Source organism: Ciona robusta, chromosome 11 (assembly GCF_009617815.1).
Source record: "Ciona robusta chromosome 11, ASM961781v2".
NCBI lineage: Eukaryota > Metazoa > Chordata > Ascidiacea > Phlebobranchia > Cionidae > Ciona > Ciona robusta.
In genome coordinates, this window is record NC_143245.1 from 4,930,010 (window position 1) to 4,940,787 (window position 10,778).

General features: G+C 37.1%; 3 protein-coding genes across 3 annotated transcripts; 1 reads left to right on the forward strand and 2 right to left on the reverse strand.

Annotated features, from left to right (window-relative positions):
- Positions 1-96: 96 nt before the first annotated feature.
- On the reverse strand, positions 97-1,746 carry LOC149728626 (late histone H2B.L4-like). The gene has a single exon (XM_089889003.1). The coding sequence runs from the start codon at positions 1,567-1,569 to the stop codon at positions 1,201-1,203; it is 369 nt and encodes a 122-aa protein (XP_089745129.1). The 5' UTR covers positions 1,570-1,746; the 3' UTR covers positions 97-1,200.
- Positions 1,747-2,958: 1,212 nt separating this feature from the next.
- On the reverse strand, positions 2,959-3,697 carry LOC149728627 (putative histone H1.6). The gene has a single exon (XM_089888769.1). The coding sequence runs from the start codon at positions 3,686-3,688 to the stop codon at positions 3,131-3,133; it is 558 nt and encodes a 185-aa protein (XP_089744895.1). The 5' UTR covers positions 3,689-3,697; the 3' UTR covers positions 2,959-3,130.
- A 1,272-nt stretch (positions 3,698-4,969) lies between these two features.
- LOC149728628 (uncharacterized) lies at positions 4,970-10,659 on the forward strand. The gene is made up of 14 exons (XM_089888749.1): positions 4,970-5,681; positions 6,298-6,485; positions 6,553-6,654; positions 7,046-7,177; positions 7,326-7,522; positions 7,858-8,007; positions 8,147-8,351; positions 8,607-8,857; positions 8,927-9,023; positions 9,091-9,205; positions 9,263-9,414; positions 9,542-9,647; positions 9,745-9,832; positions 10,009-10,659. The coding sequence occupies exons 1-14, from the start codon at positions 5,573-5,575 to the stop codon at positions 10,058-10,060; spliced, it is 1,944 nt and encodes a 647-aa protein (XP_089744875.1). The 5' UTR covers positions 4,970-5,572; the 3' UTR covers positions 10,061-10,659.
- Positions 10,660-10,778: the final 119 nt, after the last annotated feature.

Genomic DNA, 10,778 nt, shown 5'->3' on the forward strand with positions numbered 1-10,778 from the left:
TCAATTCACAAATGAGGTAGTTTCAGTCTTTCAGATGCTGTAATTTGTTTCTTAATGTTACAGTAAGATAACGTAAATATGTCAACAAACTACCGGCTTGTATGAATAAAATCAGTTGAAACGAAAAAATCTACCTCAGCTTCAAACTGCAGTTTTCAGCACAATAGCGGTCAATACTTTTAACATAGACAATACAGTGTAATGTAGTCCATTCTAACACAAATCTGCCATAACTAACGCCACTTTCTCAAGAAAATAGGCCATTGCGTCCTCTGTACTACAAGGAACTTCACGTGATGGATTCGCTTCGTAAATTCGTTTGTTTGCCTGTTGTAGTATCGACACGTTGAGATTCGCTACAGCGAAATAAACTAACAAAATACAAAATTGTAAATACCCGGAATTGTTTATGCTTTTTGCATCTAAATTGATTGTTTTTGTTTATATTTAATCATTCTGTTGGTTCCAAATGGTCAGCGCAGGGTTTCAAATTGGTATAACAGGGGAATACATAATTTTATGATAAACATTGTTTACAGATGTGCGGGTATTTATGTAAACATGTGTACCCAAGCACGCATCTTCAATTTTGTAAAATGGTAATTTAATTGAAATCCATTTTGGTTTTTCATTCTGCACAAGTATGCTCTTTATATTATATATCTATCCGCTAGGTAGCAACAAAGAACTCGCGTTCAGATGCTGGGTTCGCCAACTTGCAACTCACGCGTATGACGTAAGTCGTAAATAATTGATTACGTAAAATCTTTTTCGAACCTCTTCGAAGTGAGAATTCCTATTGAACGGGACGAAGTCACTATCGTATTAACTTTCTGGCCAGTTTTACATGTAACGTCTGCGCTGGTGACAATTGTACATATTATCATGCCAGGTTTACAGTTTCGGTTGGATATTCTTTAACTTTATAACGCGTAACGCTTTTTTAACATAATTAAAAAAGATAATTAAAAGTCGGTAAACTTGTTCGTACTGAATCATAGCCTATACATACACGTGTGTTTCATAGGCTATGATTGAACGTAGCCACATAGCGCCTTCAGTTCAAAATAACTTCAGCCAACAACTGTAAGAGTTTTTTAGGGAATCGATAAATATTTATTGCTATTGATTTTGTCAGAATCTCTTGTTATTTTGGGTGGCTCTGAAAAGAGCCGTTTATGTGATACAAAATTATCGTGTTTACTTTGAGCTGGTGTACTTTGTAACAGCCTTTGTACCCTCCGATACAGCATGTTTTGCAAGCTCCCCTGGAAGCAAAAGGCGAACTGCGGTTTGCACTTCCCGACTGCTGATAGTGGAGCGCTTGTTGTAGCTACAGAGACGAGAAGATTCTCCGGCAACTCTTTCGAATAGGTCGTGAACAAATGAATTCATGATGTTCATTGCCTTGCTGGAGATACCAGTGTCAGGGTGGACTTGCTTCAGCACTTTGTAAATGTAGATGCCGAAGCTTTCCTTTCGTCGTCGATGGCGCTTATTCTTGCGTTCCTTCTTCTCTACTGGAGGTGTGCTCTTCATAGCTTTCTTGGGACCTTTGGATGCAACCATGATGAATTTCGATGTCGTCTTCTTCAAGAACTGAATGTGAATTTAGAGCGACTCGACTTGTTATTTATACTCTCTGTTATGCAAATCATCTAGAAAATCAAGCGCGCTGATTGGTTGTGTTTTATACGTTTCGTTTAAGTCCGCTTCCCATTGTCTTATTATGTAAATGAGGCATTTCTAAAAGTCTGGTTTGATTTTTTAACTTTAATTATAAAGCTCTTGAAGTGACTTCGTATAAATTTAACAAAAAGCAGCCAATTGGAATTATGTTTTCGTTGATGTAATATATGTTTATAGTAGAATATATTATTTAAAAAAAAAAATTTACAATGTTTATTTATTTAAAAAAAAATTTTACAAAAAAAAAAACACTTTTACAATGTTGTAACACTCATTGCTTTTTTACTTCGGCATTTGTATTAACGGAGTATTGCTGCAGCACCAAACAAAATGGTGTTAAACAGATGTTTGGAAAATTCCCAATAATATGTATGCTTTTAGTGGTTACAACCTGGGTAAATATATACGCTCATTTGCTCCAGTTACCGTGTCATGGATTATGAAGAATTAGTAGTACCTCTCTGGCTGATAGGCCTTTAACTTGATTAAGTTTGGGAGTGACTATTTTTTTGTAAACAAATCCGAAAGGAAACTGATAAAGGTAAGTAACTTTGTAATTAAAAAGTGTTCACTGCATGAACAAATCAATACGCCCTCTGCGTTTGTAAAAAACTATTGCTGCCTGCCACAAAGCGAAGTAACATTCAACCATAGTACACTCATATGAGTATACTATGATTCAACTAACAAACCACAAAACGAGATTTATTGGATGTCACATTTGTGCTTTGTGTAAGTCCGTAATTCATTTGAGATTCGTGTAGATACGTAACTCATATGTGTTTCGTGTAGGTCCGAAACCCAATTGTATTTCGTGTAAGTTCGTAACCCATTTGTGTTTCGTGTAAGTTCGTAACCCATTTGTGTTTCGTGTAGGTCCGAAAACCCCATTGGTGGAGGTTCGTAACCCGTTTGTGATTCGTGTAGGTTCGTAACCCATTGATGTAGGTTTGTTACCCATTTGTGATCCGTGTAGATCCGTAACTCATTGTGTTTCGTGTAGGTCCGAAACCCATTTGTGTTTCGTGTAGGTTCGAAAATTATTTGTGTTTCGTGTAGGTCCGTAACTCATTTGTGTTTCGTGTAGGTCCGAAACCCATTGGTGTTTCGTGTAGGTTCGAAACCCATTGTTAAATTATGCAAATTAGATAAAATTTACTACGGACATTTTAAGATCGTTTCGAATCTTCGTTCTTGTTACTACAGCTTTTGCAATGAAATTTACTATATAACGTTTTTATAGATCTCAACATGTTCTCAATAAAACGCTTTTATATATGGTATCCTATTTTATTTAAAACCAAGTCTAACGCACATTGAACTATCGTCTAACTGACATATTAAACTGGTGTTTTCAGTTATGGGCGATGACAGAAAATGATCTCATTTTAATATCGGGTGGCTCTGAAAAGAGCCGTTTTAATGTGACCAAATTGGTTATTCACTTTCTTTTCTTCAGTGGCTTTTTCACTGCTTTCTTTACGGTTTTCTTGTTCTTTTTGACAAGCTTCTTCTTGGGTGACTTTTTCGCACTTCGCTTTTTAACAGGACTCCTTGGCTTTTTGGCCGTGGTCTTTCTCTTGTTCTTTTTTGTAATTGGCTTCTTTTTCTTCTTAGGAGACTTTCGCTGTTTAGTTGTTCGAGCCTTGCCAGCAAGAGCGGATTTGTTGATCCTAAAGCGACCAGCTGCGCCGACACCACTTGCAAGCACCAATTCATCTTTGTCAACCATACTTTTAAGGTTTCGAGAAATGTGTTTTGCTGCTCCGGTACCAACGTCGTAGTTGCTTTGGACATACTTCGTAATCGCTTGCCGAGACGAGCCCTTCGGACGACGAAGCGTCTTCACAGCAGAGACGATCATGTCGCTGTACTTGGGATGGACTTTCGTAGCAGAAGTCGTCGTCTTGGTAGCCGATTTCTTTTTTTTCGCGACGGCGGACGAAGGAACTGGAACGGTTGGAAGCGTAGAATCACTCATCACTATCTTCTCTTTCATATATTTGAAAATGGTGCTCGATTTTTTCAACGCATCTTTCTTTATTATAAGTGACGGACCTCGACGAAACGTAACAATCCGAATAAAGTCTTTGTTTTTGCAACTTTTGTTTTATTTGTCTGTCTTTGAAACCAAACTAATAAACTTTACTGACTGGAGTTTTAATTAAATTTTAGCTTAAAATGTTCTCTATAGTGTCTAATTTTAAAAGAACTTTTTTAATTAAAATTACGACCATTAGTTTTTACGCACCAGCTAAGAATCTCAAAGTGTGCAAGGATTTCATTTCCCTAAAATTACAATATTTTGTCCTGTACAACAGATGTTCAACCGAGTCTAACTTGAATATTTTTAGATTATTTATCATACAATTTCATTTAAAATGAAGGTTATATAAATGTTTCTTACTGTAAAAAATTCTGATTCGTTTTGTGTTTATTTAAGTTAAATATTAGCATAAAGTTTAAAGCTTTGTGCTAAGTTCTGAATGATCTCGCATTGTACTTTACGCTTTAGGTACAGTTAGTGCGGCTATAATGTTAATATTTAAGAGTGTTACTCACAGAATTTAGGTTTAATGGTTTAAAGCTGAACTTCTAGATATATTTTAAGTTTAATTCCATATTTTTTAAAATGGTGTATTTTCCTAAGCTGCCAGGGTAAAAGCATGGCGCATGCGCGTAACTAAGAAGTATTGAATAAGTGTCAATTTTTGTTCAACTATGTAATGTGTGGCGTTTTGATTTTTTCGCTCTATTTGATAGTAAATAAAGAATATTTACAAAATTATATAATCATAACCCTTCCTATCTAATCCCGTTCTTTTGTATAACAGGCGTCAGCTGACTTGCCTCGTGGTGAAACTATACGACGTGTTGGAAGATGGGTGTTTTGGGCAAGGTAGCCACTTATATTCAAGAAAAAGCGAGAAATCCTAATTTCGTTCTGAACTTCATGTGATTTTCTTCTCCGTACACTATATACGCGTTAAAAAAATAACACTGGAAAATATTGTTTCCTTTAAAGAGTAATATAGCTGAAAGTCAAAGCTTAAAAATTGCCGCCTGGAGTTTGTACGCCTGGTTTAGGCATTATAAAGTAATTTCTAATTTGATTTACGCAGAATAGCATTATTCTTATCCGTGTGGCGAACACAATACATATGAAATATATTAGGATACCTATTGTACTAAAGACTAAACAATATATACGGTATTACAATACATTGTTTTACAAGTGGTACTTGTTTTCCAAGTTTTCGATTACTCTGTAACCTTGTAAAGTGAGCCGTTTGTTTGAAACCAGATACACGTAGTAAGATGAAAAATGTTTTTATAATTTTTTCTCGTACCATTTTGTAGCCAACAAAGAGCATTTAGAGAAATATGTAACCGTGCAATAGCCTCTGTGACTGTAAACGGGCATTGGTAATGTTTAATACGACCAGGAAATATGAGATTTAAGTTCTAACCATCCTATCTTACTCCACAGTGTAATGGTCGTTCGTTGCAGGCCTGAAACTAGCATACTTATGTATCTACATTGTATATGTCTGGCTGTACAGCTTAGCAAAATGTTAGGTATCGGCAATCGCGTATGTGGGAACAGTAGCAACGCTTTAGAACTAATAGGCCACACATATTTCGAAGCAGCGTCTTACAACATATGATAAAGTTAATATTACTATGACATGTAGCATCTACCAGATGATTGCAAGCGCTTATGAGAACTGGAGAACGATGTAATAGTCTATACCAAAGAGATTAAAACCAATCTCTTTGGTCTATACTCTATACTGTTCTAACTCTATTACGATATACTCTTCATTTACTTATTAAATATAATACATAGTTGTAATCAACGTGGTCATTCTATTTGAGGAACATGAAAAGCTACGCCGCATTTCTGATGGTGTCTTATGTAGTCTTCCTTTCAATGGGAAGTGTAACTATGCAAACATGCTCGCCAACTTCACCCTGCACTCCACTTAAAGGTGACAACCATCATAAAAAACCTTGTAGACAAAAAAATAAAGATACTTGGTTAGGGAGGACGTACGGGACTCAGGCAAAGACGTCACTTTTTTAAAATCTCCGTTTTCTAACAACAGGTATAATTTTAATTCAACACCTGGTGCGAATCGATAAATAATTTCTCGGGTGTTTCAATATATTTCTTTGAAGTGTTGTCAATTAAAAAAGGTTTGATAGTACTAAGTTGCGGTATCAACCTAAACCGTCGTATAAGTTTAGGAATATTAGGCCATGTACTCAAGGGTCCATTCTTCAACCACCCTACGCTCTACATGTTATTCAATTCCTTGTCGAATCCAGAACTATATTAACAGTTTTTTACCGTGTTAGTCAAATGCCATCCTTGAATCGTGTTTGCTTTTAGCACGTAATATTCACCTTTAGCACGTAGTATTCGAATATCCTGATCGTGTTTTAAGAAAATTACAACGGTCCATGTAAGTCGTGAGAATACGATTTTATATTTCTTTGAATGTTCTTTGATTATACTACTAAATGGGACGAGATAAGGTAATAAAAGGATGTCCCATCTCCCCCCACCCTACTATGTATATATATATATATATATATATACAGGCGGTCAGGCCTTCCGGGAACCCCGACAGGTGAAAGCAACAACTAGTGCACCTCTCATCTATACCATGACTGTCGGCATTGCTGACTTCACTGTAGACTGGTTGACGGTGAAAAGACGTCTTTATGACGGGGAATTCCCAGGACCGACATTCACACTTAAACCCGGAGACAAATTTAACTTGAATTTGGTCGGGAATTATTTTATGTTTAAGTTAAATCTTTCAAACAGTTTTAAGATGGCGTATGTATTTTCAGATCAACAGTCTACTTCGACCAGATATTACAGGTCCCGAAAACACATTCCGTTACCCTAATACTACTAATATTCATACCCATGGCCTCCATATAAGCAGTAAGGTAGGCTATATACGAACAATTGCTTTACAAATATAATAATTATCATGCAACTTTATATTGTGATAATATTTAACATATGGTAGGATGAGGGAAAGCGGAACACCTTTTCGTACAATTTTCTCGCACTTTTGACAGCAAATAAATCACGTTGAAAGAATTTAAAAACTGTATCCTCACGACTCCCATATACACTGTTACTAATTTGAAAAAAACACGATGTTTGGATATTATGTGCTAAAGACGTCCCATCTCTCCCCTCAGAACTATATATAATACTTCGTACAATATAGTTTGCGTTTGTGCTATAGACCAAATACGGAATGGGCCTATATTTAATTAAATTTGTAAAGCGCGTATATATTCCGTTTTTACCCAAAATATTTATATTTAGAGCCCCCAGGACGATGTTTTGATCGAAATTGGCCCGGGTGAATCATTCCAATATGAGTATGAAATAAATTCACGCCAACCAGTAGGCACATATTGGTACCACCCTCATTTTCACGGGAGCGTTCATTTTCAGGTATTTTGTAGGCTACATATAATATAAATAAATTTCGAAAGTCGCTTTTTTATGGAAATAATACTGTTGGTGGAACGTAATCGAGGGGCACGTTAAGGATGTTATAGTATAAAGATGGACATTATACACATGTATTCGATGTTAACAGAGCATGGGTGGTATGGCCGGTTTAATTATAGTTGAAGACGACCCCGCAACAATGTCCACCGAACTCGCGTCCGTGTCCTGCCCTGGCAATTGCGAGCACGATGTGCAGATTCTACTACAAACGTTTCAATATTCACCCGAAGAAAGAAGTGGGCACTCTTTCTTACAACGAGAAATGCATGACGACAAATCATTCAGGTATAGTAGGGTAAGGGAAGATGTGATACCCTTTAATTCCATTCCTCGTCCCATTTGGTAAAAACAACGAACATTCAAAGAATTATAAACCGGCATATCCTCACAACTCCCCATACAGACCGTTGGTGTAAATTTTTTAAAACACGATCAGAATATTTGCATAATATGTGCTAAAGGTGTCCCATCTTTCTCCATCCTACTATATAACTTTGTTGGTGAGAAATTTAGTTTCCTTAATTTATCTGGTTGTAACAAACAATATGGCAGACCTCATACGACATACATTGTTTCCAGACTAAACTCTGCAGACCTCATACGACATACATTGTTTCCAGACTAAACTCTGTCATCTTAACGGATTCATCCAACTTCACAAACTTGGAACAATGGCTGGAAGATGCAGCCAATGCCATTAAGTATACATTGGTAAATGGTCTGCTGAATCCTGTCATGGACATGGAACCCGGTCAAATGAAACGATTCAGGTAAAGTCCCAAAACAAGTTAAAAAAGCCGCTCAAATGCAAGCCGGAGATGCTTCACCTAAAAAACACAAATGCCAATGTATAAACGAAAACCGTTTATGTATTTTTTTTCTTTTCTCTCATGTTTGTCATTCTGTTAGAATATTAGATACAGGTGGCTTGTACGCGGTTGCTCTGCACATTGAAAACGTTGATCCAAACGGACCACGATGCACAGTGAAAGAAATTGCAATGGACGGAGTATACCTCGACCGACCCAGAAGCCCTTGGCTTGGTCGCACCTTTCTTGTAGCGGCAGGGAGAGTCGATTGGATGGTTTTATGTCCTGAAATCGGAACTTATGAAGTATGTTCTGTTATTCTATATAGTAGGGTGGGGAGAGATGGGACACCTTTTCATTCTATTTTCTTGTCCCATTTGGTAGTAAACAAAGAACATTCAAGGAAATATTAAAACCGCATCCTCACAACTCCCATAGACCGTTGTTAATTGTTTAAAATACTATCAGAATATTTGAATATTATGTGCTAAAGGTGTCCCATCTCTCCCACCCTACTATACTATTATATACTAGTAGATCAAAATTTGGTTTCCAAACAGCTTCGTTCGTCATTTTTCGATAGCGACGAAGAATCTATGGGAGAGCACCCCACTTCAATAGGAACGTTTATGACCATCAGGGTTACTGGGGTTCGACGGAGTTCCAGGCTTCCAACTACACTACCACAGCGACAGGATTTCGTTTCAGATCTCCGCCAAGTTACGCAAGAGAACATTAAGGGTCGTTTCGTGGTAGAGGTCACGCCAACGGACACTCTAAACAGGGAGGATTATTCCGGCGTTTATTACCGGTAAACTGTGTCATTCAATCTTAGGCATTAGATTGTCTGATAATTTTAATCCACACTTCTACTTTCAAGATACAAAATGGAAGCAAACACGATTCAGGAGTGGCATTTGACTAACACGGAAATGTTCACATCCCATCCTATACATATGCATATAAATCACGCTCAGGTATGTATATGACTTATTAAACATATTTAGTGCGCCATGCAGGCCAATTTGAAATTTGCCTTTATAGGTCATCAGTTACAACCCGTACACCGGGCCGTACGGTGTTGACGATGGCCCATCAAAATGGAAACTCTTTAGTCAGACTGGCGAAACATGCACTTATCAGTTCAAGGGATATGATGGTAAAGAACAACTCATCAAAGTATTTCCATTTATGTTGATATTGTACTTTTATGCAGCAAGTGCGATTATATATCCCCCTGCAAATGCATTGAAGTATCTAGGACATGACATACGGCAAAAAAGACGTGGTACAAACAATACCATAGGTTACGTCCCGCTCGGCGATTGGAGGGATACTATCCTCGTTCCGCCACTTGGAAATATTACGGTAATGGTACTTAAATATAGCTTACCATTTAAAATCGAATTGGAAACAGCTTTAAATAAAAGAGTTCTTCAGAGAGAAATCTTAAATTTTAACTGCATTTTATACATCAGTGTATTGAATTGTGCAGGTTCGTTTCAATACGCATGAGTACACCGGCGATGTCATAATTCATTGTCATTTACAAGGTGATGCAGACCACGGCATGGCCATGTTTGTTCAGATTGTAAATAGAGGTAGGAAGTTATCGGAGCATGTAACTGTACACTTGTTTATGTTTGTTTGTATCCTGGCGAACTATCACCACACCAGATATTAAACCTTTTACTGTAGGAGAGAATACAGATGCGAATATCACTTCTGGTAACGCGAATCCATCGTCGTGCTTAGGAAATTTTGCAACCATTGCCACTTTAAACCGGTACGGTATATGTATTATATATTATAAGCCTAGTTAGGGGTGCAAAACTAGGTTTTAAAAATTTTTGTAAAAATCATATTTTTCGACAATTTTCGAACCGAAGGTTAATTTATTATTTCTGATTTACCTGTTAAAGGTGGCAAATAACCGATTACTTCTACTCCATGTTTTTGTAGGATTCTCATTCTGTGTTCTATGTTGGCAACCAGTTTCAGTTCTTACTATTGATAACTTAACATTCAACTTCAAATGGTTCAATAAGTATTCCTGTACATATTCTATAGTTTTCTTATAAGTATTCCTGTATGTATTGTATAGCTCTCTTATCGGCCACGCGGTTAAAAAGACTTTCATGTGATACCGACTATCAGTGCCTCGCCACGCAAAGAGAAATAAGTTTTCTTGTACTTCGTTTTGTACGTGGCTGTTAACTCCAACAATTTTTGCTGACTGTCCAGCGCCACCGTCTGACTGGTTTATATATTGCCTTTCTCCTGTTTTTGCTATGCGAACGCCGTCTTTCTAGACTACGTTATCACTATCAGTATAGGTTAGGGTCTTTTGCATGGTTCTGTTACTATCGCCATTTTAGCGTAACTGTTTAAGATTTAGTTATTATGTGTTAGGTTAGGCTATTAACATATTGTTCTATTTGTTGGCAACTGAACATAACTGTTTTTTTAACCTCTCTCTTTGTGGCTCTTTTTTCGTGTTTGGCTTTCTATCTGGCTTTTGGTAATCTGGCTAATTTTGCTCTGCTTCGGCGATTGTTGAAATCGGGAATGATTTGCTCAGTTATGGTCAATACATCTGTACATATTCGTCAAGTGGAGAGCATTAATTAAGTTATATACATCAGTCGCTTATTCCTTTATACCGCCAAAACTGCAGCCGCGTTCGAGTTAAGCCCCTAGCTCCTAAATCAGCGATTTTTTAGGTTTACAAG